Source organism: Balaenoptera borealis (genome assembly GCF_965194805.1).
Source record: "Balaenoptera borealis genome assembly, chromosome: 10".
NCBI lineage: Eukaryota > Metazoa > Chordata > Mammalia > Artiodactyla > Balaenopteridae > Balaenoptera > Balaenoptera borealis.
The window spans coordinates 54,469,596-54,493,862 of NC_138874.1; the positions used below are offsets into that span (position 1 = coordinate 54,469,596).

At 35.8% G+C, this 24,267-nt stretch overlaps 1 protein-coding gene across 10 annotated transcripts in view; it reads left to right on the plus strand.

Moving 5' to 3' along the window:
- TET1 (tet methylcytosine dioxygenase 1) overlaps positions 1-16,245 on the plus strand; it is a 147,982-nt gene extending 131,737 nt beyond the window's left edge. For 9 of the 10 annotated variants that reach the window (XM_082408571.1, XM_082408575.1, XM_082408572.1 and 6 more), the window contains 5 exons: positions 69-155; positions 3,606-3,695; positions 5,017-5,154; positions 6,854-7,202; positions 12,534-16,245. In XM_082408571.1, coding sequence (XP_082264697.1) covers positions 69-155; positions 3,606-3,695; positions 5,017-5,154; positions 6,854-7,202; positions 12,534-13,546 — 1,677 coding nt within the window. In that variant the 3' untranslated portion in view covers positions 13,547-16,245. The remainder of the gene's footprint in view (positions 1-68; positions 156-3,605; positions 3,696-5,016; positions 5,155-6,853; positions 7,203-12,533) is intronic. The other variant, XM_082408578.1, reaches the window with a different exon arrangement.
- The last annotated feature ends 8,022 nt before the right edge of the window (positions 16,246-24,267 follow it).

A 24,267-nucleotide genomic window follows, 5' to 3' on the forward strand; every position in this document is an offset into this window, starting at 1 on the left:
CAAAGTAGGAAGAATAAATAAAGCTATTTGCCAACATTTCAAAGACTCAGTAAGTTTACTACCCACAGCACTACTATGAAAGAATTACTAAAGGACGTAATCCAGAAAGAAGATATATGAAACCGGAACCAATCTGTCCGGAACACGAGGCCATGGTGAGCAAAGAAATTAGTCAACCTTACTGTTAAGTTTAAATAAGTTGAGTACTTACATTTTTTAATTGAAATAACAATAAGTATAATTCAATACTCTTATCAAATCAGGGGTGGGTAGGTAGTGGGAGGGGGTGGGGCACCTATATAAACTAAGTGTGGTAATGTTTTGTGCTTGTTTGGAGTTGGGAGGATTTAGATACTGATTAACTCCAAGATCAGTGTTTTTCAAACTTTGTGCTGTGACCACGAGTAAAAAACATTTTATATTACAAACAACTATACAGACATATATATATTCAAGTAAATAAATAGAACTATCACAAAACAATACTTCACCTTATTATATGTAACAAAGATAATATTTAGATATTAAAAAGCTAATATATCCTATATAGTTATTGCTGAGGATCACTATGATTCAGTAAAATATTTTTTATGAAATTTCATTTCTCTTTTAAATGCTAGTTTTGACCTACTAAACTGATTTCATGGCCCACTAAAGAGTCATGACCCACAGCTTGGAAAACACTGCTCTAGATATTGTCAGAAAAACATATTTGAAAAGTGTATGTTTAAAAATTTTTTAGATGAATACGAATAGAATTTATAACATTTGAACTAGTGGTGGAAAAAAAATCCATTCATCAGTCAGCAAAGTTAGTTTAAAAAATCATTAGGATACAGGATAAATAGGAATTGATAAAACAGCAGGAATTAATCTAATTGTATCTATAATACAAGGAATATAATATACAAGGAAAGCTCAGAATAAATAAATAATCCCTTTAAAGAGGCAATCAAAATTATTTGGTTTTTCTAGAGTTCCCATTTACTGTAATAAACGAAGGAAATGACTCTAGACGGAGAACTATCTTTTGCAGATAAAGTACCTTAGAAGAAATCTAACAAGAAGTTTATCAGAACTTTAGGGAGAAAACTATAAAAATTACTAAAAGGACATATAAAATACCTGATAATGAGAAGGTACCATGTTCAAAGGTCAGAACACTTGATAATGAGATGTGAATTCTCCCTTAAAATTAACCAGTTTTTTTTTTCCAAATAAGTATCTGATAAAGCTGTTAGTATACAAATATATTATTTATATTGACATGACTGTTAAATTTTTATTCTATAACAAATAACTCTGTTATATAATGAATGTAAGATCAGTTTTTGCTTATGGTTATTATTAACAATGAGTAACGTTTATGTAGTGTTTATAATACAGGAAGAAGCATTCCTCTTTCCAGGAACTGACAAATGGCCAGTGAAGCACAGCAGGCAAGGGAAAGTGAGGTGCATAAAGCGACCTTGTAAACCATGTCAAGAATTTTGGAAGATCATTGAAGAATTTTAAGGCGGAGAGTGATATAGTTAAACTTTTCTTTTTAAAAAGGGATCTTTCTGGCTGCTCTGTGGATTGGAGTTGGCCAAAAGTTGGTATAGCAAGATGGGCTAGCTATGAGAACAGTCCAGGGAAGGAATAGTAGTGACTTAGAATATGGCTGTGACAGAAGAAATGATAAGCAGTGGTTGTTCTGGAAAGATTTTTTTTAATTAGGTACTATTCCTTGACATAGGATATGCTGAAACAGGACCAGGTTTATAGAAGGCAGATTATTAATTCAGTTTGGATGCATTGGCTTGGAGATTCCTAAGAGAAATCCAAGTGAGGCTGTCAGGTCATTAATAAGAACCTGAAGCTCAAGGGGTGGTCTGTGGGCCAGGTGGTAATTGTAGGCATTGATATGGAGAAGATGGTCCTAGAGATGAAGTACAGGGTGAGAAGGGCAGAGGGATGTAGGTGTGAGCCCCATTAGGTAAAGATCTGATAAGAAATCTCTATCCGACGTACTCATTCATTTTAATGAAACCATTAGAAAGTCAGGATTTTTACAATATGAATAAAGAACCTACATTCAAAAATGATACTAATAATCATCTATTTAAGTTTTATTTAATTAGCTTCTATTTGCCTACTTCATTTCATTTCCACATAATAAATGAGATATTCCATAAGATGACAAATTGCCCAGTCTGACTTGTGACACTGAATGATTCTTAATATTCTATTAGCAGTAAAACACAATTACCCCACCCAATATTCCAAGTGTTACAAAATATAATAGTCTTTTTAATAGGCATTTAAATAATAATTCCTAAGTTTTCCTCAAATTTATAATTAATGTGTGAGTATAGCTAGGAAGTATTTTTAAAGTAGGGGTCTGACCTCTCTGACTATATTTATTAAGCTACATTGAGTAACAAATACATAATTAGGCAGATGAATGGAACAGAGCAATCTAGATATAGACCCTATATACATGAATATCCTTTTCAATGAAAGCACCAACATAAATGAGTAGGAAACCAAAAGGTTTATCACTGATGCTTTGCAGTTGCCAAGACTGAGGCTTGTTAAAAAGCACTCAAGAATTAACTTCCTATGTCTACATTGGCTTTGGTTTTTATAATAGTCTGCTTCATACCAGAGGTGAACTGGTCCACACGAAGTCTTCCTTCCTGAGTTCTAGGCATCCATCAGATCTCAAATGAGGCAGAAGCCTTCAAACCTTCTTAAGTCCTTCATTCATCCTTGCTGTCAGTTCTCCATCACTTGTCTTCCTTAGATGTGACTGATCATTTATCAAGTCTCTGACTTGATTTAGGATATAATCATCTCTGAAAAACTACCGCAATGGTTTTCCAACTATTGTTGCCAAAGGCTCCTTTCTCTCCTTCGAACCTCATGCTGTCATCAGTGACATTTTTAATATTCTTGTCATGACGGTTTTCCTTTGAAAAAATCTTACATGTTTCTACTGTCATTAGAATCTAGAATCTTGAAATGGTGTTAAGGCTTCTCCACAGTTCTATCAAATCTTCCTCAATTTATAGCCATTCCTGTGTAGAAAAGAAAACACTGGTTTTAGACAGCCCATTGCCTACTTATTACGTTTGAAGCTCTTAACACAGGATCTGATACACAGTATGTGCCTTATGTGTGTTGCTCTCCCATCTCTGTTATAGAAACTTGTTTCACTGTCAGAATTCTTCCAAGTCTCCACTTGTTAGCAGGAAAATTGTCTTGATTTACTTCAAGTGCCCTGTACTATTGAATAGATATGAAATATGGTTCTTGTTTTTAACAACATGAGCAGTTTTGCAACTTACCTCTAACACCAGTTAGATTTCTCATTAGCTGATAACATAGACTTTTAATTTCAAAAGACTAAATTCAAGCATAACAATGACTAATAGTTTAGATTTTACGAAAACAATCCATATCATTTTCTATGGTAGCTCTTTTATCTGGGTAAGTATGAACCGTGCATCAACCACACATCAGCAATGATGTATAATTCATTTTCATACGTTATATAATAAACTCATCACTCTTCTTAATGTTATTATGAAACAACTTTTATGGACTGTCTCTTCCTTTAGGAAAAAAACCTTGAAGATAATTTACAGAGTTTGGCTACAGAATTAGCTCCAATTTATAAGCAGTATGCTCCAGTTGCTTACCAAAACCAGGTATGTTTTGGTTCCTTATACAGTACTCTTAAACATGGTTGAAATTTATATCTAAACAATGTCATTGTTAATAGAAAATTTTTTCAAATCTGAACTTAATGTAGATCTTTTATTAGACAGCTTAAAAAATTGTCTAGTGTTTTTTAAAAAGTCTATTATGGCAATTGAATTAAATCTCCAGAGTGACAAAGTTATGATTGTTTCTAGGAATAAAACTTATAAAAGCAGAAATGCATCATCAAGAAAGTAATTGGGAAGTGGTGGAGATGGGGAGATGTTGGTCAAGGGGTACAAACTCCCACCTATAAGATAAATACAACCTGGGGATCTGGTGCACAGCTTGGTGGCTATAATTAACAATACTGTATTATATACTTAAATGTTTTAAAGACATCCTAAATGTTACTTCTACACACCAAATAATCGTAATTATGTGAACGGATTGCAATGTTCACTAACCTTATTGTGGTAATCATTTTGTAATACATACATGTATCTAATCATCACATTGTACACCTTAATCTTACATATGTTGTATGTCAGGAATACCTCAATAAAACTGAGTTGGCGGAACACATTGTTTTAAAAAAGAAAATGAAAAGACAACCACAGATTGGGAGAAAATAATTGCAAATTATATATCAGAGAAAGGAGAAAATAAGTGTGTAAAATACCTAATTTTAAACATAATCAGGGAATTCCCTGGCAGTCCAGTGGTTAGGACTCTGCACTTTCACTGCCGAGGGCCTTGGTTCAATCCCTGGTTGGTGAGCTAAGATCCTGCAAGCAGAGTGGCGCAACCAAAAACAAAAACAGAAACATAACCAGAAGTCCATATTTTAAAAATATTTAATAAAAATTAAAATATTTATTTGTATTATCATGAATAACAAGCTCTCTGTTAAATTCCAACCTTTCATTTAAAAAAGTTATTAACTTACTTTCTGTACTGGTTCATGAATATATATGTACATCTACTTTTTATAGGCATTGAAAACTGGATAAATGATCAAAGCACTGTATTTTTCTTTCTTCCTAATGAAATATTTCAGGCTACTGTTCTTGTTTATCCACCACCAGCAGGTATTAATGCCCTCACCTTGCCTTCAGTAATTATCATTTTAATCCATGTAGTCTCAAATTCTTTACCCTGAATATTACTAAACTAGACAATCACTAAAATAATATACTGTAGTGTCAGATATCTCTGAAATTATAAAGTGTAATTAACTCATAAACTTTGTCAGAAAGTGAGTTTTACTCTTTGTTGAAGGTGATTCTTTCTATCTCTTAAAACCGTGGGTCATACTTTATTTTTCAGGTGGCGCTTGAACACGTTGCTCAAGAATGTCGGCTTGGCAAGAAAGAAGGTCGTCCTTTCTCTGGGGTCACTGCTTGCCTAGACTTCTGTGCCCACCCCCACAGGGATATTCACAACATGAATAATGGGAGCACGGTGGTATGTACCTGGGTGGCTTTTGATTCTAAAGGCTCCATCACTGTACGCTCAAGCTGAGGTCCTTAAGGATGATTATTGTGACAAATCCTATTTTATGTCTGTTCCACATAGTATATATCGATAGTGCTCCCAAAAAGTTACAGAACCAGCCTGAAATACTTTGTTGAAAGTCTTGAATTATACATTTAATTGTGGTAGGTTTGTTGGGTTGTAGAACTACATGATTATTCGAAGCAACCATTCTGTGCTATCAAACTGGTAGGTAGGAAGTTAAGCAACTTAATGTTTCTTGCCATCTGTACTTCAGGTTTTTTGTGAGGGAACTGTGCCAAATTTACCATCCTTTTTATTAATATTGGTTCTTAGTACTAGTTTGTAGAAATATTTAGAAGAAATATTTGCACGTATATGTGCATACTATGTTTATAGCCATGAAAAGAATCACATGCCCATAGCAAGAAGTCAATCAAGATAGTCTTAAATTAAGGAGAAGACCTCAGGAAAAATCATGCAATAGTCCTTTTATAAGGGAAATGAGTTTGCTTCAAGTAGTTATCTTCTTACCTAGTAAAACAGATTAACAGAGAGTGATTGCCTCTATTTCTGCACTACACCATTTTGGCCTCTTAGAAGACATAGCTATGATTATTACATTTTGATTGGAAGTGTACAGTCTGATCCATCAAAAGGCAGCCTTCCTTCCTTATTTGCTCAGTGAGGTCTATCAGTAACAGATTAAGGAGCCAAAACAACTTTTTGCCTATCACACCTTTTCACTGATGTTGACTATGGTCTCTGAGACCAATGTTATTTCCAAATGCTGAAATTTTATAAATCCATCCAGATGAATCTTAGCCGAAGAGTGATTCAACATCATGCTTGGCTAGTACATTTTATATGAGTTGCTTCATTAGAGAATATTAGTGATCAGGTTAGATTAGGTTCAAAGTTAAACTAAATTTTAGTTCCTCTTCTCACGTTTTTGTTTTTTGTTTTTAATTATTTATTTATTTTTGGCTGTGTTGGGTCTTTGTTGCTGCGCGAGGGCTACTCTTCGTTGCGGTGTGCGGGCTTCTCATTGCGGTGGCTTCTCTTGTTGTGGAGCATGGGCTCTAGGCGCGCAGGCTTCAGTAGTTGTGGCACACAGGATCGGTAGTTGTGGCACACGGGCTTAGTTGCTCCGCGGCACGTGGGACCTTCCCGGACCAGGGCTCGAACCCGTGTCCCCTGCATTGGCAGGTGGATACTTAACCACTGTGCCACCAGGGAAGTCCACATTATTTAAATATTAAGAAATAGTGTGATTTATAAGCTAAAGTAATATCTTTTTATTAGTTAATATTTAATATGAAGGTAGTGAACAATTTAGTGACTGTTCCTTAACTTAGGCAATGAAATACGATGGAATGTAACAAAGAAGGCAATCTAAAATATTATAAAATGCATAAACATGTATAATATGTACTTACAAAATCAACTCAACATTATACTGGTCTGCTTACAAACAGTTGATAAGTTATGCAAATTGAAAAGCATTGAGTGGCTTGATATATAAAATATTTTTCCAAAATGAATGAATATACCAGCAGTAACCAACTGAAAACAGTTCCCTTTCACAATGGCAACAATAAGAAGGTAGGAATAACTATTATGAATGTGCAGGATCTCTAGTTCCCATTTCATGTTTTCTTCCTATCAGGTCTGCACTTTAACACGAGAAGATAACCGCTCATTTGGTGTTATTCCTCAAGATGAGCAGCTGCATGTACTTCCTCTTTATAAACTTTCAGACACAGATGAGTTTGGCTCAAGGGACGGAATGGAAGCCAAGATCAAATCTGGGGCCATCATGGTCCTCGCACCCCACCGCAGAAAAAGAACACGATTTACTCAGCCAGTTCCTCGTTCTGGGAAGAAGAGAGCAGCAATGATGACAGAGGTTCTCGCACATAAGATAAGGGCTGTGGAAAAGAAATTTATTCCTCGAATCAAGCGGAAGAATAATTCAATGACAAACAACAGTAAGGCTTCATCGCTGCCACTTTTAGGTAAGGCTTATTGAGCCTGCTAATTTTCTGTGCACAACTTTCACTGGCAGTTCGGTTTGCACTTGTCTTTGCATCTTATTTTTCTTTTTTATCTTTGCTACTCTCTTAGGAGAGAGGCATTATGAAAAGAAAAACTTTAGATCAGATATCTACCCATCAAGTTCGCTAATTATTTTTATATAGTTTGTTTAGAGTTTAAACTAAGACAGTGAATATATTTCTACGTACTTGCCAAAATTAAAAGCCAACAAAAAGGTGACCCATCAGTATTTCTTGGTATTTTTTTTCTCTATTTATATTCTTTTTTTTAAAAAAAAGCAAAAACAAAACATGTTCTTATTGTTTGTTCCCCAGCTATTTTGAAGCAAAGCCCCTTCTCAGCATACATAAAATGACATCACTTCCTTGAAGTCTTACTTCATCAGCTTTTTTTTTTCTTCATCAGCTTTAGCATCAGTTTAAGTAGTCCATTCAACAAATATTACTGCGCACTACTTTGAACTGTTCTAGGTATCGGAAATGTAGCAGTGAATAAGAGGGGACATAGTGCTGTGAAAGAATTCCATTTGAATAGGGTTGTCAAAAAAGGATTCACTGAGAATGAGGCATTTGAGTAAAGTCCTAAAGGAAATGAGGATCAGCAATATTTTTATTTGGAGAAATAGCATTCCAGGTAGAAGAAGTGGCAAGTGCAAAGTTCAGGAGACAGGAATTTACCTTGAATACTTGATGTAAGCAAAGAGGCCAGTATGGTTGGAGCACAGTGTGAAATGGGGAGAATTGTAGGATGTGAGATCAGAGAGATAAGAGGGGCATCTGAGCAATTCATCTTGGGCTTTGTAGATTGCTGTCAAGACTTTGGCCTATATTTGAGTGAGAAATAGAGAAGGGCTATGATCTGACTCAAACCTAACATCCCAGTTACTGGATTGAAACTAGAGTCAAGTGGGGTAGAGAATAGAATAGTAGGGTGATCATAAACAGGCTATCCTAACAACTCAAGAAAGAGATGATGGAGCTTGGACCAGAGTGGCTAATGAGGAGGACAGGAGAAATGTCTGATTCTGGATGTTTTTAAGGTAGAGTCAATGGGATTTCTTTTCTTTTTTTTTTTTAATTACTGTATTTTATTTATTTATTTTTGGCTGTGTTGGGTCTCCGTTTCTGCGCACAGGCTTTCTCTAGTTGCGGGGAGTGGGGGCTACTCTTCGTTGCAGTGAGTGTGCTTCTCACTGTGGTGGCTTCTCGTTGCAGAGCACAGGCTCTAGGCACATGGGCTTCAGTAGTTGTGGCACTTGGGCTCAGTAGTTGTGGCTTGCAGGCTCTACAGTGCAGGCTCAGTAGTTGTGGTACACGGGCTTCATTGCTCCGTGGCATGTGGGATCTTCCTGAACTAGGGATCGATGCTGTGTCCCCTGCATTGGCAGGTGGATTCTTAACCACTGCGCCACCAGGGAAGTCCTGGGGATTTCTGACAGATTTAAGTCTGGAGTGTGGACCAAAAAAAGTGTCAAGATTTACCCTGATGTTATTGGCTAGAAGAAACTGGAAGGATGGTTAAACCACCAACTATCATGAGGAAAGGAGGGAGAAGAACAGATTTGGCAAGATAAAGAGGGAAATCAGAGGCCCACTTTTGGACATGGTAAAAGTTCGAGACACCTGTAGACATTCAAGTCTAGATGTTAGGTAAGCAGTTGAATAAGAGTGTAATTCAGAGAACAGGTTCAGACTGGAGATAAAATTTAAGAGGTCAACTGGATAGAGATGGTATTTGAAGCCTTGAGTGTGAATGAAATCACAGAGAAGGAGGTGAAAAAGAAACTTGATCGAGGACAAATCCTGGGAATTTTCAATTTGTAGAGGTTTCAGAGATGTGGACGAACGAGCAAGAGAGGCTTAGACTGGGAAGGTGTGGTGTGGTAGGTGTGAAACCACAGAGAGGAGTGATCAGCCCTGTCAAATGCTGCTCCTGTGGCAATTGAGAGGAAAACTGAGATTTTATCATTACATTTGAAGACGACTGCTAGAGCAGAGTCTGCAGAACAGTGGTGAGAATGAAGGAAGTAGGTTTATAGGGAAATGGGAGAGAAATGGAAGACATGCATGTTGGCTATAAAGGGGGTCAACTGAATGGAGTGAAGGTTATAGAGTTGAGGTTTTTTTTCTTAAATGGAAATTTTAAAAAATGTACAAAGTGAATGAATTACATAATGAATTCCACTTCCCTCATAGGCTCCTAGTTTAAAAGTTTTTCAATACATAGCCATTCTATGTCATCTATACCATTACCCAGACCACATGGGTATGAAAATATAAAGATATGACTTGTGCAGTTTTTTGGTGTTTTTTTTTTTTTTTTTTTTTGGTAACAAAGTCATATCTTACCCACTGAATCATCTTTTATGTGTCACTAAAAGAGAAGGAATCTTTATACCCACAATACCTAAAACAAACAAAAATCAGATAACGTCTTAATACCAATCAGTGTTCAAATTGCTCCACTTGTCTCCTAATTGATTTTTTGTTTTTTACATTTGGTTTGCTTAAATCAGTATCCAAACGAGGTCACACATTATATTTAGTTGATATGTCTCCTATACCTTTTTTTTTTAATTTAAAGCTTGCTTTTCCTCTTTTCCCTTGTTTTTTCACTTTTCATTATAGCAGAAACCATTGTCCATAGAGGCAAATTCAACTTCAATTAAAAAAAAAAATTACTATGGCCAGAACAATATCTGTGATTTATATACTCCTATTTCTTCACATCAGGAAGTACATAGTATTTGGTGTGTCTTTTGTGATGTTTAGACTAGGCCAGGGGACTTCCTCAGAGGTCCAGTGGTTAAGACTCAGCACTTCCACTGCAAGTGGTGCGGGTTCGATCCCTGGTAGGGGAACTAAGATCCCACATGCCGCATGACACAGCCTGACACAGCCGAAAGAAAAAAGACTAGGTCAGGTGTTGTTAACCTAATTCACTGATTATAATGTTCCCTAACAGCTTTCTACCTAATGGCTTTAGAAACACTTATGGTCATAATACATATTCTTTATTTCATTAGGACTTTGTCATTCTTTTTCCACTTTTAAAATCTTCTTTTAAAAAGAAATTGTCCTTGTAATAACTTGTTAATTCTGAGGTATGGGTGATTAAAGAAATCAGAATAAATGCTTAGCTATTTGCCTTTATTCACCAGTGTTAACAATACAAGTTACTTCCCAAGCATCTTCCAGTGTGATCAATTGTTTTTCTTTTTTTTTTAATTTAGTATCATTTTGAACTTATGTTTTTTTTAACATAGTTTATATTTCAATGCATATTAAGAAGGTTTTTTTTTCACTGTATTTGAAAATGCTTTAAAAAGCTTCAAATTCATATGCTTTTATTCAAATTCCTGTCTTGGATCAGTAGAAACACTTCAAGGTGGCTTCTGATTCTTTTGTCATGACCCCGATTGTCTTTGATAACTTCCTTAGTTTCTGTTCTGACAAGATGTTCCAGGTTCCTCTTATGTAATCCTGCCCCATATCTAAAATCAGCCATTCCTCCAAGGAGCCTAAAAAATAAAAAAACACTATGAATTTAAACTGACATTCAAACTAAGAATTACAGTGTATTCTTTAACTTCATTGATTTTTATATTTTTAAGAGAAGTTGTTTGTTTAAGATGAGACAACTGACAGTGCAGACATTTATATAACACTGAGAAAGATTCAATAGAGATAGTGAAGAGGTAAGGCAAGGGACAATTATCATTCCTTTTTGCTTGTAGTTCCACTTTACAGATAATTAATTTAGGTTTATTTTAAGATTCACATATCTGGTTCCATGCTGCTTGTTAACAGCAGTCATAAAATTTTCATCTTTGTGTCATTCCCCAATAACATCTTTACATGCTCTACTTTTATATATATATATATATACCCTATTAGTAGCCAAATGCACAATATTTGGCCTAAAACTTCTTGTCCTTTTGTAATATTACCCATGAAAGCTTTTTTACAGGTTTTTCTAATTCAATAAAAGACTCATCATATTTTATTTTATTTTATTTTTTTTTTTCACACACACACACTGTATTTTATTTTTACAAGAGATAAATCGACTGACACCAAGCATTGTACATGGATGACCACAACAAAAGCAACAATGATTGCAATTACCAAACATGAAACACACTCATACTATGTCATAGTATTGACATTCAGTCCAGTAATCCTCCACTGTAACAGCTCCTTTACTTTGCAGTGAAAATTGATTTGTATATTCTTTGCCTCTGAAGGACTCATCATATTTTAAATCTTTCCTTCCTGTGAGTTGTACTTTGTTGACAACTTAACCTCTATAATAGTAGATGCAGCCACAGATAGTAGCACAGATTTCTTGACATACCACTCCTTGGGTCCTGTATGTAAGTTCTCTTTAGACATGAGAATTATTGTGTCTCCAGGTTGTATTATCTGAGGGAAAATTGCAGATCTTCTGAATTAGATAAATGTTTACTATTAAATTAATTATTTTAAAACAAGACAACTTTACTTTTGCTATTTCTTGGTGCTTAAAATCTACTGCTTTTGCCTTGCAAACATTTTATTAGAACATCAAAACAGGGAGCATGTCCTCAAGGAAAATGTTTCCATTTGATGTTAGGTTTCTGTGGATATGTCAGAGTAGACGGCCCACCTTTTGTCCAATGTCATAATAATGATCTACCTACTTTGTGAGAAAGAAACAGAGCTTAAATGCACTTGTTCTGAGGGGTAGGAATAGCTTATTTATGTGACTTTTCTTTGCCTAATAATTAACTTTGCCAGTTATGATGCTTTCATTACTCAGAAATCTTTATAAACTGTTACTTTCTTTAACATTTTCAAAAATGAGATCATGCAATACCTAAAATGTATCTAAACAGCTCTTTGGGTAGTGAAATATTGCTCTTGGTCACCATATTATCACTTGCACTGTATTCTGATGTATGGTTTTAATATTTACTTCATAGCCAATTGGGTCATTTCCAATATCTTACCATTTTAGACAATGGATATCCTTCTGGCTAAATTTGTGACCTTATTTATGATTATTTCCAAAGTAAATAGTTCTTTAAGAAAAAAATATTGGGTGAAAAAGCATACCTAAACTACCTACGATTTTTAACGTGTGCATATGTCAGGCTTAAAGTAAATAGAACAAAGCTGGCCAACATTGCCATCATCAGTGTTTTGTTCTATTATTCTTTGTACTTCTCTTTAAAAATACTGTTTAAAGACAACAACTACCAAAAGTAGTTTGTATTTATCTTCACATTTGGTGTCCTTTTCTCTGTTTAGGGAATAAAACAGAGACTGTGCAACCTGAAATAAAAAGTGAAACTGAACCCCACCTTATCTTCAAAGGTTCGGACAACACTAAAACCTACTCACCGACCCCATCCATTCCTCACCCAGTGAAAGAGGCAAACTTAGCTCCAGGCTTCTCCTGGTCCCCTAAGACTGCTTCGGTCACAACAGTTCCTTTTAAGAACGATGCATCAGTTTCGTACGGGTTTTCAGAAAGAGGTAGCAATCCCCACTGCACAATGCCTTCTGCGAGACACAGTGGTGCTAATGTAGCTGCTGGGGAATGTGCTGAAATTGCACAGCCTGGTGAAATGGTTCCTCTTTCCACCTTGTCTACTCCCATGACAGATTCCCTGGGTTATTCTGAGCCTCCCACTGGTCCATCTGAGCAGCTAACTTGTAATCAGCCAAACCAGCAGCCCCCATTCATCCCTTCTCCTCATGAACTTGCTTCTTCTCTGGCGGAAGAAGACGAGCAGCATTCTGAAGCAGATGAGCCTCCATCAGATGACCCCCTATCAGACGACCCCCTGTCACCTGCTGAGGAGAAACTGCCCCACATTGTTGAGTATTGGTCAGACAGTGAGCACATCTTCCTGGATGCCAGTGTTGGTGGGGTGGCCATAGCGCCCGCCCACGGCTCTGTTCTGATCGAGTGCGCCAGGCGAGAGCTTCACGCCACGACTCCTGTCGAACACCCCAACCGGAATCACCCTACACGCCTCTCTCTTGTCTTCTACCAGCACAAAAACCTGAATAAGCCCCAACACGGTTTCGAACTAAACAAGATTAAGTTCGAGGCGAAAGAAGCAAAGAATAAGAAAACTAAAGCCTCCGAGCAGAAAGACCAGGCAGCTAACGAGGGTCCTGAACTGTCCACTGAAGTTAATGAATTTAACCAGATTCCTTCCCACAAAGCGTTGACATTAACCCATGACAATGTTGTCACCGTGTCCCCTTATGCTCTCACACATGTTGCGGGGCCCTATAACCATTGGGTCTGAAGGCTTTTCTCCCCTTCTTAATGCCTTTGCGAGTGCAGTGTATTTTTTCAAGGTGCTCTTAAAAGAAAGTCATGTTGTCGTTTACTATATCTTCATCTCACCCATTTGAAGGCTGAGGTAAAACAAAAAAAAAATGGGGGGTGGGTATTTCTTAACTGTGACTATATTTTGACAATTGGTAGAAGGTGCACATTTTAAGCAAAAATAAAAGTTTTATAGTTTTAAATACATAAAGAGATGTTTTGGTTAGGTGTTAACCTTGGTAGAATCACTCAGTTTGGTGCTTTAAATTGTTTACTATGAAACGAGTCATTTTTAGAGGATTTTAACAGGTTCATGTGCTATGATGTAAAATTAAGACATGCAGTGTTAACTCTACACAGCTTCTGGTGCTTAACCACATCGACACAAAAATAAGCTGAATTATTATTTCATGGTGCCATTGTTCTAACATCTTCCAATCATTGCTAGAAACTCGGCATATTCCTTTGAAATAAACCAATGAAATGTTTTCTCTCTTAAAATCTCTCTCCTGTATAAAATAATTCATTATTGTTGGTGATGGTTGGAGGCTGTTCATAAATTGTAAATATATATTTTAAAAGCACTTTCTATTTTTAAAAGTAACTTGAAATAGTATAGTATAAGAATCCTATTGTCTGTTGTTTGTGCATATTTGCATACAAGAGAAATCATTTATTCTTGCTGTGTAGAGTTCCATCTTGTTACCTGCAATATGTATTCTAATCATGTATATGGTTTGTGTTTAAATGAGTCCTTTCTCATTCAAAGATTAGCTACTTATATAAAATAGTTAGGTCATGTAAAAATGATTAATTCTCTCTAAAATTGGAATTAGGAAGCATATTACCAATATTGATTAACTTTTCTTTGGAACTAAATAAGAATGGTCTCTTCTGATTTATTGAACAACAATGGCCCTAATTTACTTTCACCCCAGCTTTCTCAATATAATCCATGAAAGGTGTTTCCAAAAGGAGATGAGACATAATAGGATTCTGAAGAGTCAAATGCTTCTAAAGTTTCAAGGTGATAAAATACAAAAATTAAGTAGCAAGAACCTTATCTACCCCAAATTGCCTTATTCATTCTGAAAGTCATTCTGGTCCAGAATAAGAATAAATTTCCTGTAGAAATCTTTTGAAAATAAATTCCCTATCATCGTCATCACACCCCCCCACACACTGTAAACAAACAGTAGGAATGGTATTATAAGCATGGTTTGTCCATTAAGAGCTAATCCAAAGTAGTTCATCTAAGTATATTGTTCTGGGGAAATGTTAACTCATGTTCTTCTAGGTAATGGGAAAATAGGCATTCCATTTACTTTAGTCCCCCCCCCCATTATTTTTTCCCATTACTTTATTGACTCATTTTATAGCAAAACAAAAGTAATTGCCCAAAAAAATGTTTAGAACAAGAAGAAATTTCAATGAAATACTTGATTCTGTTAAAATGCAGAGGTGCTATAACATTCAAAGTGTCAGATTCCTTGGGAGTATGGAAAACCTACTGGTGCTTCTCCCTTGGAAATGCCATAGGAAGCCCACAACCGCTAACACTCACAATTCTGGTGCAAAAGCAAAAGTTCCAACAAGCTCTCTAAAGGAAAACTCATTGTAACTTATATTAAAATAATATATGGTGCAAAGTATCAGTTTCAAGCTTTTGACTAATTTTGAATAAAGGAATATGAAGGGATTGTAAATAACAAAATGTCCATTGATAGACTATCATCTTGTTAAGTAGATTTCTGCTTCTTGAATATGTAAAATAGAGTAATTCATTGACTTGTTTTAGTATTTTGTGTGCCTTAGATTTGTTTTAAAACATGTATATTTTTGTGAGCCTAAGGTTACTTATACATATAAGTATATAAATAAGTGATTGTTTATTGTTTCAGCTGCTTCAATAAGATATTACTAGTATTAGACTATCAGGAATACACCCTTGTGATATTTTGTTTTAGAATTTAGGCCTTAGCTCCCACTAGAAATTATTTCCTCACCAGATTTAATGGATAAAGTTATAAGACCCTTTATCCATCCACCCATCTATCCATTCTTCCATTCAATTTTTATTGACTGTCCCCCAAATTTAAGTATTAGCTTTTGTTTTTCTTTGTCACCACCCATGACATAGTAAACTTGAAGAATTAAAATCCTAAAAGATAATCTAACACATATTTTTCAAAAATAGCAAATTTCCTTCAAAACAATCCATTGTGATAACATCTGCAGCAATTCAAATCAGTTTGTCACCAACTTTAAATAAATTCCTGAACAATCTAAACTTGAAGCACCAATGTTGACCTAGGGGAATATTTGGATTTGTGAAGTTAGTTGCAATTTACCAAAACAAGTACATGAAAATACCCTATCTCAACTAAAATATTTCCATTCTGTTATTGTAAGTAACACCATGAATGGCCTGCCTCAACTGATAACCCCTTGGTGGGACCCACATATGATTCCTTCCTTGTTGAACTCTATTTCCTAAATTACACAGTGTACCATCCCGTTGTTTGCCCTGTGACTTTTTTTTTTTTTTTTCAAAGCTCATGCTTATTCAGTGTCCTGCAGCATTGTGATTGTATGCTGGCTATACTGTTTTTAGAATGCTCTTTCTCATGAAGCAAGGAAATAAATTTGTTTGAAATGACATTTTCACTCAGAAAACTGGTCATCTAACATTATTTCTACACTTCTGTTATGTTTTACTGTACTATCACCTTTTGTTTTACCCCTTTTATAGCACTCGTTGGGTTTTCAATCTTCTGCCTTTGTTCATGGTATGATAATTGAATTCATTGATACTTGACTCCCAAGTTAGCCCAACCTGTTCATAGTAGTTACAAAGTTACCAACTGTAATGAAAGAATAATTCCTACCTGTTGTAGAATCCTACAAAATGTCATGCTGCCCTTCAAAATCCTGCTTCTAATGGATCTCAGGCCATCGATGAAAAGTTTTTCTTGTGCTTGTCAGCCTCACCTACATCTTTCCAATTCATCCACCAAGTACCAATACATCATGTCATAAACCTGATTGAAATATATTATTGGAAAGTGAGGCTAGCTGAAAATGTTTAACTATAGGTAAATTTTTGCAACATGTTAGCAAAATGTTTGCATCTTAAATAACCTTCCACAACTTTATTATGCAATCTGCATGTGGATGAAACAATTTCATTTGTTAAATATAGAATTTCAACTAGATGAGATTCATAAGCAATTAGACATAACCCCACTGCATAGTTAATTGAATGCATACCCCTGTGTAAATGAGATACTGGCTTAATTCATATGAAGTAACCTACTTTCTAATGTTACTACTTCGGTGGACTCCTACTGATTATCATTTATTTCACAATAGCATGTATGAAAATCACCCCAATCTATTTAAATTAGTCTTCTTAAAACAAATTATATCTTTTATCTGGAACAAACTTTTGACATTGCATGACAACTTCCACTGAATATGGGCACAACGTTTCCTTTGAATGTGCCAAGTAAATCAGTAGCTGTATGTGACCTTTAATATATAGCTACCTTCTATTTCACAACTTCTTGATGCATGGAAATCTTTTTTGTCTAGATTTAGTACAACTGGGAATTTTGATCTTTTGTAGAAATTTTTGATGAGAATTGTGAAATAAGGTAATATAGAGGCCTCTCACAGCCCTGGAAGACACCTTAGAAGACATACAATTCAATCACTGGAGCCCAGACAGCAGATGTGAGTGTCAATGTGCAATTATGTTTGTAATTAAAATTTAAACAGTCAAATGAAGGCCACTTTGTGGTTAGGAGGACTGTAGGAAAACAGACTTGATCTGCTCACCCACAGGGGATTTTATCGCTGCGAAGTAACCTTAGTTTTGGTACAAGTCAAAAATAAAATGGCTTTGAGTTTTTTTCTGAGTGGTTCAGGGAAAGAATTTAAGTGACATTGGATCAAGATTTCCCTGCCTGCAGAGTTTTGTGGGCATTGTGTGGGAAATCTAGATAACTTTTACCTATGAAGCTGTCCTGTTAATTCATCTCACAAAATGTAGCAATAGTCCTATTTGCTATTTCAATAAACAAATATCAAGTACTGATAGAGTAAAGGTTTTTATTTCCCCTCGAACAAGTGTTTGGCATATATAAGGAGTTAGAAAAGACTGAATGGTTGGAATAATAGGGGAAAGTATATTTCTATTGTACATACTCCCTAGCCATAGTTGTACAGTCTATTCACACTCTTGCCTAGTTGGCCTCACAACTAAGTCCCAGCATAGTTTATTTTGATGGGACTATCTATGAGTATTAGAATAGTTTTGTTGTGCACAGCTCCTAAACTTGCCCATAAATGTATCGAACTTGTGTAACTTCAATGTCAGTGGTTGTGGCACACTTAACCAAGTGATAGAATCAGTGCTCTGATTTCTGAAGAAGTCTGGATTTATCTAAATCAAATTATGCTCCATGTTGAGCTTTCTTCTAACAGGTTTAGAAAATGATGCCAGGAGCAGTCCCTCAGAACTATCTGAGAGATTACCTCCTGGGCTTGAATTCCTCAGAAAGTCCTCTGAATAAAACACAATTCTCAACTTAAAAAAAAAAAAAAAGATGCCATCCACGGCTCTGGAATACAGTTTGGAAAGAATCAGTATGTCCTTTATCAGAAGTGCAATTTGTGTATTTTCTTAAAATGTTTTGAGAATCATTGGGATCTTTGCTTTTCTCTAGTGTATAAAATAAGAGTGTAAGTTCCTCTGTTAATTTTGGAGATGGTGGAGCTCGCTTTTATGCAGGACATCACTTTTCTTGTCCACAGTGAACTCTACAAACTTTTAATTCTCTGCGTTCCAGGACCTGAATGACTTTGTTTCAATGCCAGTTTCTTCTGGGCACCCAATCAAATACCATTGTTCGCTTCAAAGGGCATGTGTTTTGTTCCTTCAAGTAATCCAAATGTATTTCTAATTTTGCCACTCCTCATTTTCCCTTCTTCTGTAAGGGCACCAAAATGTGTTTCTCTTTGGCTAGTATACAATGTTTAATATTTCCAGCTTTAAAAGTCTAACATTAATCTTTTCTTTGTTGGTTGTACTCCTTTCCCATCCCTACTGTGATGTCTGTGACCCTGCCTGGGTCATAAATTTTCTTCTAGTTTGTTCAGCCATAGATGTCCCTTAAATTAAAGCAAAACTTAGTCTAAGGTGGAAATGTTATATATTAGTCGATTTAACCCATTTATGTGTGAGTGCAACTTTGGAAACCCTGGGGTAACAGTATAAACCTAGTTTTCCTAAAAATTAAAAAAAAAAAAAATTTCCTAGCAGCTGTTATGAAAGGCATTCTCTTGTCTCATTCATCAGGAAAAAAATCTCGCAACTGTCAGAAACATTTTCATTTTTGGAGAAACTATATTGAAAAGTAAATTGGTTTCTTCTCCATTTGGCTAGGCATAAACTTATCATCTTTGACTAGAAACTCTGCTTGTTATTATTTTTCTTTTCTCATTTTACTGAAACTACAATGTCACTAAGTGTACTTTCATTCTTTTTACAGTTTTTAATCCTCTTTAATTTTCTTTAAATTAAAACTATTGCTTCCACCCTCTCTGTTCTCTCTCCATCCCCCATGTCCCCTACACAAACACACAGGGTTCATTTTAAGGATAGCAGTGATCTGGCTCAGGTTGTCTTTTCCTGTCTTTTAAAATTGTTTCACCAATCCTTTTTGGAATAATACCAAAAAGAATTAAAAGCTTTTATTCAGCCCTTTCAGTTAGAGGCAAATTCAGTTTTTAGGAACCCCAGGTTAGCATCAAGTGTTCCCCTTACCTATCCCAGCAATGTTTGACCCTCAACTTATTTATTAGTGTTTGAGTGTTTTACAAAAAGTTGTGTAAGAAGTTATATATTCTAGCACTCTGTTTGGCTCTGCTATTTCTGTATAACGCATCATACTAATTATCAATTGTCTGACTGGTGACTTTGAATTATCAGGTGTGATCTATAGCAGCGGTCCCCAACCTTTTTGGCACCAGGGACCGGCTTCATGGAAGACAATTTTTCCACGGGGGGTGGGTTGGGAGGGGATGGTTCAGGCGGTGATGCGAGCGACGGGTGTGCTGGGGTGGGTGTGATGGGGAGCGGCAGATGAAGCTTCGCTCGCCTGCTGTGCGGCCCCGGGGTTGGGGACCCCTGATGTATAGAATAGAAAGTTGTTTTTTGTTTGTTTTTTTTTTTTTGCGTGTTTTCCTCCTTATCTCCCAGCTCAATTTTGTGGATGGTTTCTATTTTCTAATGTAAATTTACCCCTTTGGAATTTGGTTGTTGTCAATAATAGGAACTGTTTTATGATCTGGGCGAGAAAGTTAAAAAAATGGACAGAAAGAAATCCGAACAGTTCTTATATAAATCAGTCATCAGAAGCTCTTTTGAGTGCACTAGGGGGACGTTAAGGGGCAGAAAAGAGGGAGAATTTTGTTCCTATAAGCAGCCTGCAGGTTCACCTACCAGCTCAAAAGCAAGTTGTAATGTTTCTACTCCCCACTCCATACCAGTTTCTTCTGAAAAATAGCAGCTCAAAATGAGGAACAAATATGGAAGTAAGAAGAATTATAATCCTTGTACTTTATAATCCTTGTACTTGTATAATCCTTGTACTTTATAATGTTTTAGGCTATCAAACTGCTTTCCTATGTGCTGCTTTTTTCTCCCCAACACTGACGGTTGGACAGAACAATGTTCCCATCTCACAGGTGAGGAAGCTGCAGATTGGCAAGAATAGCAAATGGCTTGCTTCAAATCACACAGCAAGTCAACCCATGTGAAACTAAAACAGGTAATATCTGCAGACTGCTGAACACATTTCTGTGCCATAAACTATGACTTAGAGAGTGTTATTGAGTGGAAATTTTGTCAGACCTAATCTAAGAATAATACAAAATCTACTTATTGTAGAGAAAATATGCTTCTGAGGTATTTTGTCTCCACTATTTATTTTAGCCAGCTATTTTCTTATTCATACGTTGGAAGGTCTGCCCAAATTCCTAGGACTTCTGCGTTAGGGCTTAGATTAATGAAGTTTTATTTTTTCCCCTGTAAAAAATTTTTTTTCTTTGTTGTTTAAAGAATGTCCCTGTACTACTGAAACACAGGGAAACCTCCTAAATAATATTTTTAAAGACCAAGGTCAGCAATTCATAATCGAAGTTTAATGTTTTTGTAAATTGAAATGCGATTTTCTTGAAAGGAATGTGCTGGGTAAACTGATTATTTTAGTTCCCAGGCACTCATGGTAAAAATGTAAAATTTTTGGCATCTCTAAGAGATAGCTCTGTCTCCCACTTATTTGAAATTGTTTTGTTTTTTTGTTCCACTTTTCCAGCCACATAAAATCTCTGGGTCAAAGATTAAACATACCTTGGCCCAGAGAGTTAAGAAAAATAATGAGATGTATTAGTAAAGTTTTTAGTAAGCTCTTTATAAATATAAAGAGGTAGGAAAGTTGGCCTATTTCATCAGTAGATTATGGGTTACTAACAAAAAACATAGGCCAGACTGCCCTAAATAGTCAAATAACGTTTTTGGTGATTCAGTTCAGTAACTGCCTAGCCTCACTAACGCCTCTTTGTGACATTGTAAAATAAATGGCTGATGACATAGAACTTTACAAAACGAGCTCTTAAAAAAACACAAAGATATATGGCCTTTAAAAAAAAAAAAAAACTTTTATGAGATAACATTGTGATAGGTGCTTTGAGAGAATTATTCTTCCAGAATGGTTTTGTGGTAAAAATAAAGGGCAGCTTTTGCATTGTTACATATGAGTGGATGGTCCTCTTTGGGTTACTAAGAAATCACGAAGTGGTCCCTAAAGAGAAGGTCGAAAGACTACTCAGCAGAAAGAAAAGCATTGGTTTCCGGTTTCTTCATTTTCTCTTATGATACGTGGTGACCTACCAAATAGATTCACATGCATATCAATATCCCGTTTTGAAGGAGAAGACATTATATTCATCATTAGTGGGAGTAAAATATTCAGATTCTTCACCATGGTGAAGTAGAGTAGTACTAAATTCCCAATAGAGAATTATCAATTTCACAAAATAATATTCCTGTCTCTAGATGACTTTTTCTCTCTTTGGGGTGTATTTACTATTTATTTTGTACCTTTGGTTTTTTCCTTTGGAGGATTTTACCTATTGCCGTCCTACTGTATTAAATATCCCACACATTGAAATAGGTTAGTAAGGAAAAGATTTTCAAACCCCACATATATCCGTTTTTGGTTCTTAACGTAAGGGGGAAACAGTTTAAAGAGAAAGCACTTCAACGTGTAGAAGGGAAAGAGATAATCTTAATTATGATGATTTCAATTCAGGATCAATATGTAGTGCTCTGCATACAAGGGAACACTTACTAGCAGTACTTGAAGACTTGTGAGTTGGAATTGCATGTTACTTGAAAGACCTAATTAAGCTAAATTTTGGTGCACAGCAGTTGTACATGATTTCATGTTTATGTAGCAAAATGCTTTGAAATGTACTAGTTTTGAAACATACATGTAAGATAGTTGTGAAAAGTGTCTATTATATTTTCCTGTGTGTCTCATTTATTTAGAGCATAAAGTTTCTTTTTTTTTTTTTGATTGTTCTAACTGAATAAGGCTAAATGAATACTGTAATTGAAATTATATTTTAAATCTTTGTCATGAGTTTTTAAAAAAACTATTGCAAATTGTATCATTCCTGATTACACAGAAATTTGTGGGTCGTTTTAAATAAATTTTATACTTCTATTTTGCACCTGGTGGTCTAATTTTTCTTTCCTCTTCAAAATCACATTTTTAAAGTTTAATATCCAATAAAATTCACACATTTTTAACTACAAAGGACTATAAGATTTAATATTTGGAGATGACCAAATGTATGGATTGGGTTCAACACAAAATCAAGATGGCTACACTTATGGAATTCTTATTATGAGGCAGAAACCTTGCATTTTATGTAAACTATTTATCCCCACAGTGATGCTATTAAGTAAGGGCTCTTATCAGCCCCACTTTACAGATCAATTCAGGAGCTTAAAGTGGTTAAGCTCACACCCCTAGTTTTTAGCAAAGCTGTTAATCAACTTGGTTCTAGATTGACTCATGCCCTCCCTTGGATGTATCATTATTTTAATAAAACTTAATCCTGAACACAGTATGCCAACAGTATTTTAAAGTTGACATCCTAAAGTATTTATTGAAACCTGAAATGAAAAAGTATATTGACAATAGGTGTTTAGTGATATTCCAGCAAATATCAGAAAAATAAGTTACTTTAAATTCATCTAGTTTGAAGCCTACTTCTCTGTAGCACCCTGGTAGTCCTCTTCTTCCTTCTAGTGATAGAAACAACTCCATTCCCCTCCACCTCCCCTTCCCCACCTCCTCCCCAGGTTTAGCTGGGCAGCTAGAGACTACATTTTCCACGTTCTTCCTGACTGGTTAAAAGGGTGACATGTGAGATGCTGAATATACAAACAGACCTGGGCAACACCCTAGGGAATGAAAGAATAAACAGCTCAACTAATATCCTTTATCTATATCTTATTTCCCCCACCAGGGACTAGGGACCAGGGATTGAACCCAGGCAGTGAAAGCGCTAAGTCCTAACCACTGGACCGCCAGGAAATTCCTGCCTTTATCTTTTAGATGCTCTTTAGACAACAGCTTGAGTAATATTTTATTTTTTATTTTTTAAAAAATATTTATTGAGACTTCCCTGGTGGTGCAGTGGTTAAGACTCCGCACTCCCAATGCAGGGGTCCCAAATTCCACCCCTGATCAGGGAACTAGATCCCACATGCATGCTGCAACTAAGGAGCCTGCATGCCGCAAACCAAATAAATATTTAAAACATTTATTTATTTGTCTGCATCAGGGTCTTAGTTGCAACATGCACGATCTGCGTTGCCGTGTGTGGGATCTTTAGTTTCAGCATGTGAACTCTTAGTTGCAGCATGTGGGATCTAGTTCCCTGACCAGGGACCAAACCTGGGCCAAGTCCCATGAGTGATCTTTTAAAACAGTAATCTTTTAAAAACAGATCTTGGGGGGAATTCCCTGGCCATCCAGTGGTTACAACTCTACGCTTCCACTGGCAGGGCCAGTTCAATCCCCCATCTGGGAACTAAGATCCCACAGACTGTGGTGTGGCCAGGAAAAAGAGATGTGAGAAATTCAATACGTAATACATGTTGAAAGAAATTTAAAAAGACCTAAAAAAATGGAAAGATATTCCATATTCATAGAATGGATACTTTATGTTGTTAACCCTGGGAATGTAAACTGGTGTAGTCACTGTGAAAACAGGTTCGCAGTTCCTCAAAAAGTTAAGTATAGAATTTACCAGGTAACCCAGAATTCCACTCCTAGGTATAAACCCCAAGAGAATTGAAAACAGGAGTTCAAACAAATACTTGTATGTGAATGTTCATAGCAGCTTTATTCATAATAGCCCCAAAGTGGAGACAACCCAAAAGATCAACTGACAAATGGATAAACAAAATGTGGTATTATCCATTAAAAGTAATCATTTTAGCTATAAAATCCAATGAAGTACTGATGCCTGCTACAACATGAACCTTGGGACACAATATAGTAAATTACAAAAGCTAGCCACGAAAGGCCGTATGTTGTATGATTCTATTAATAT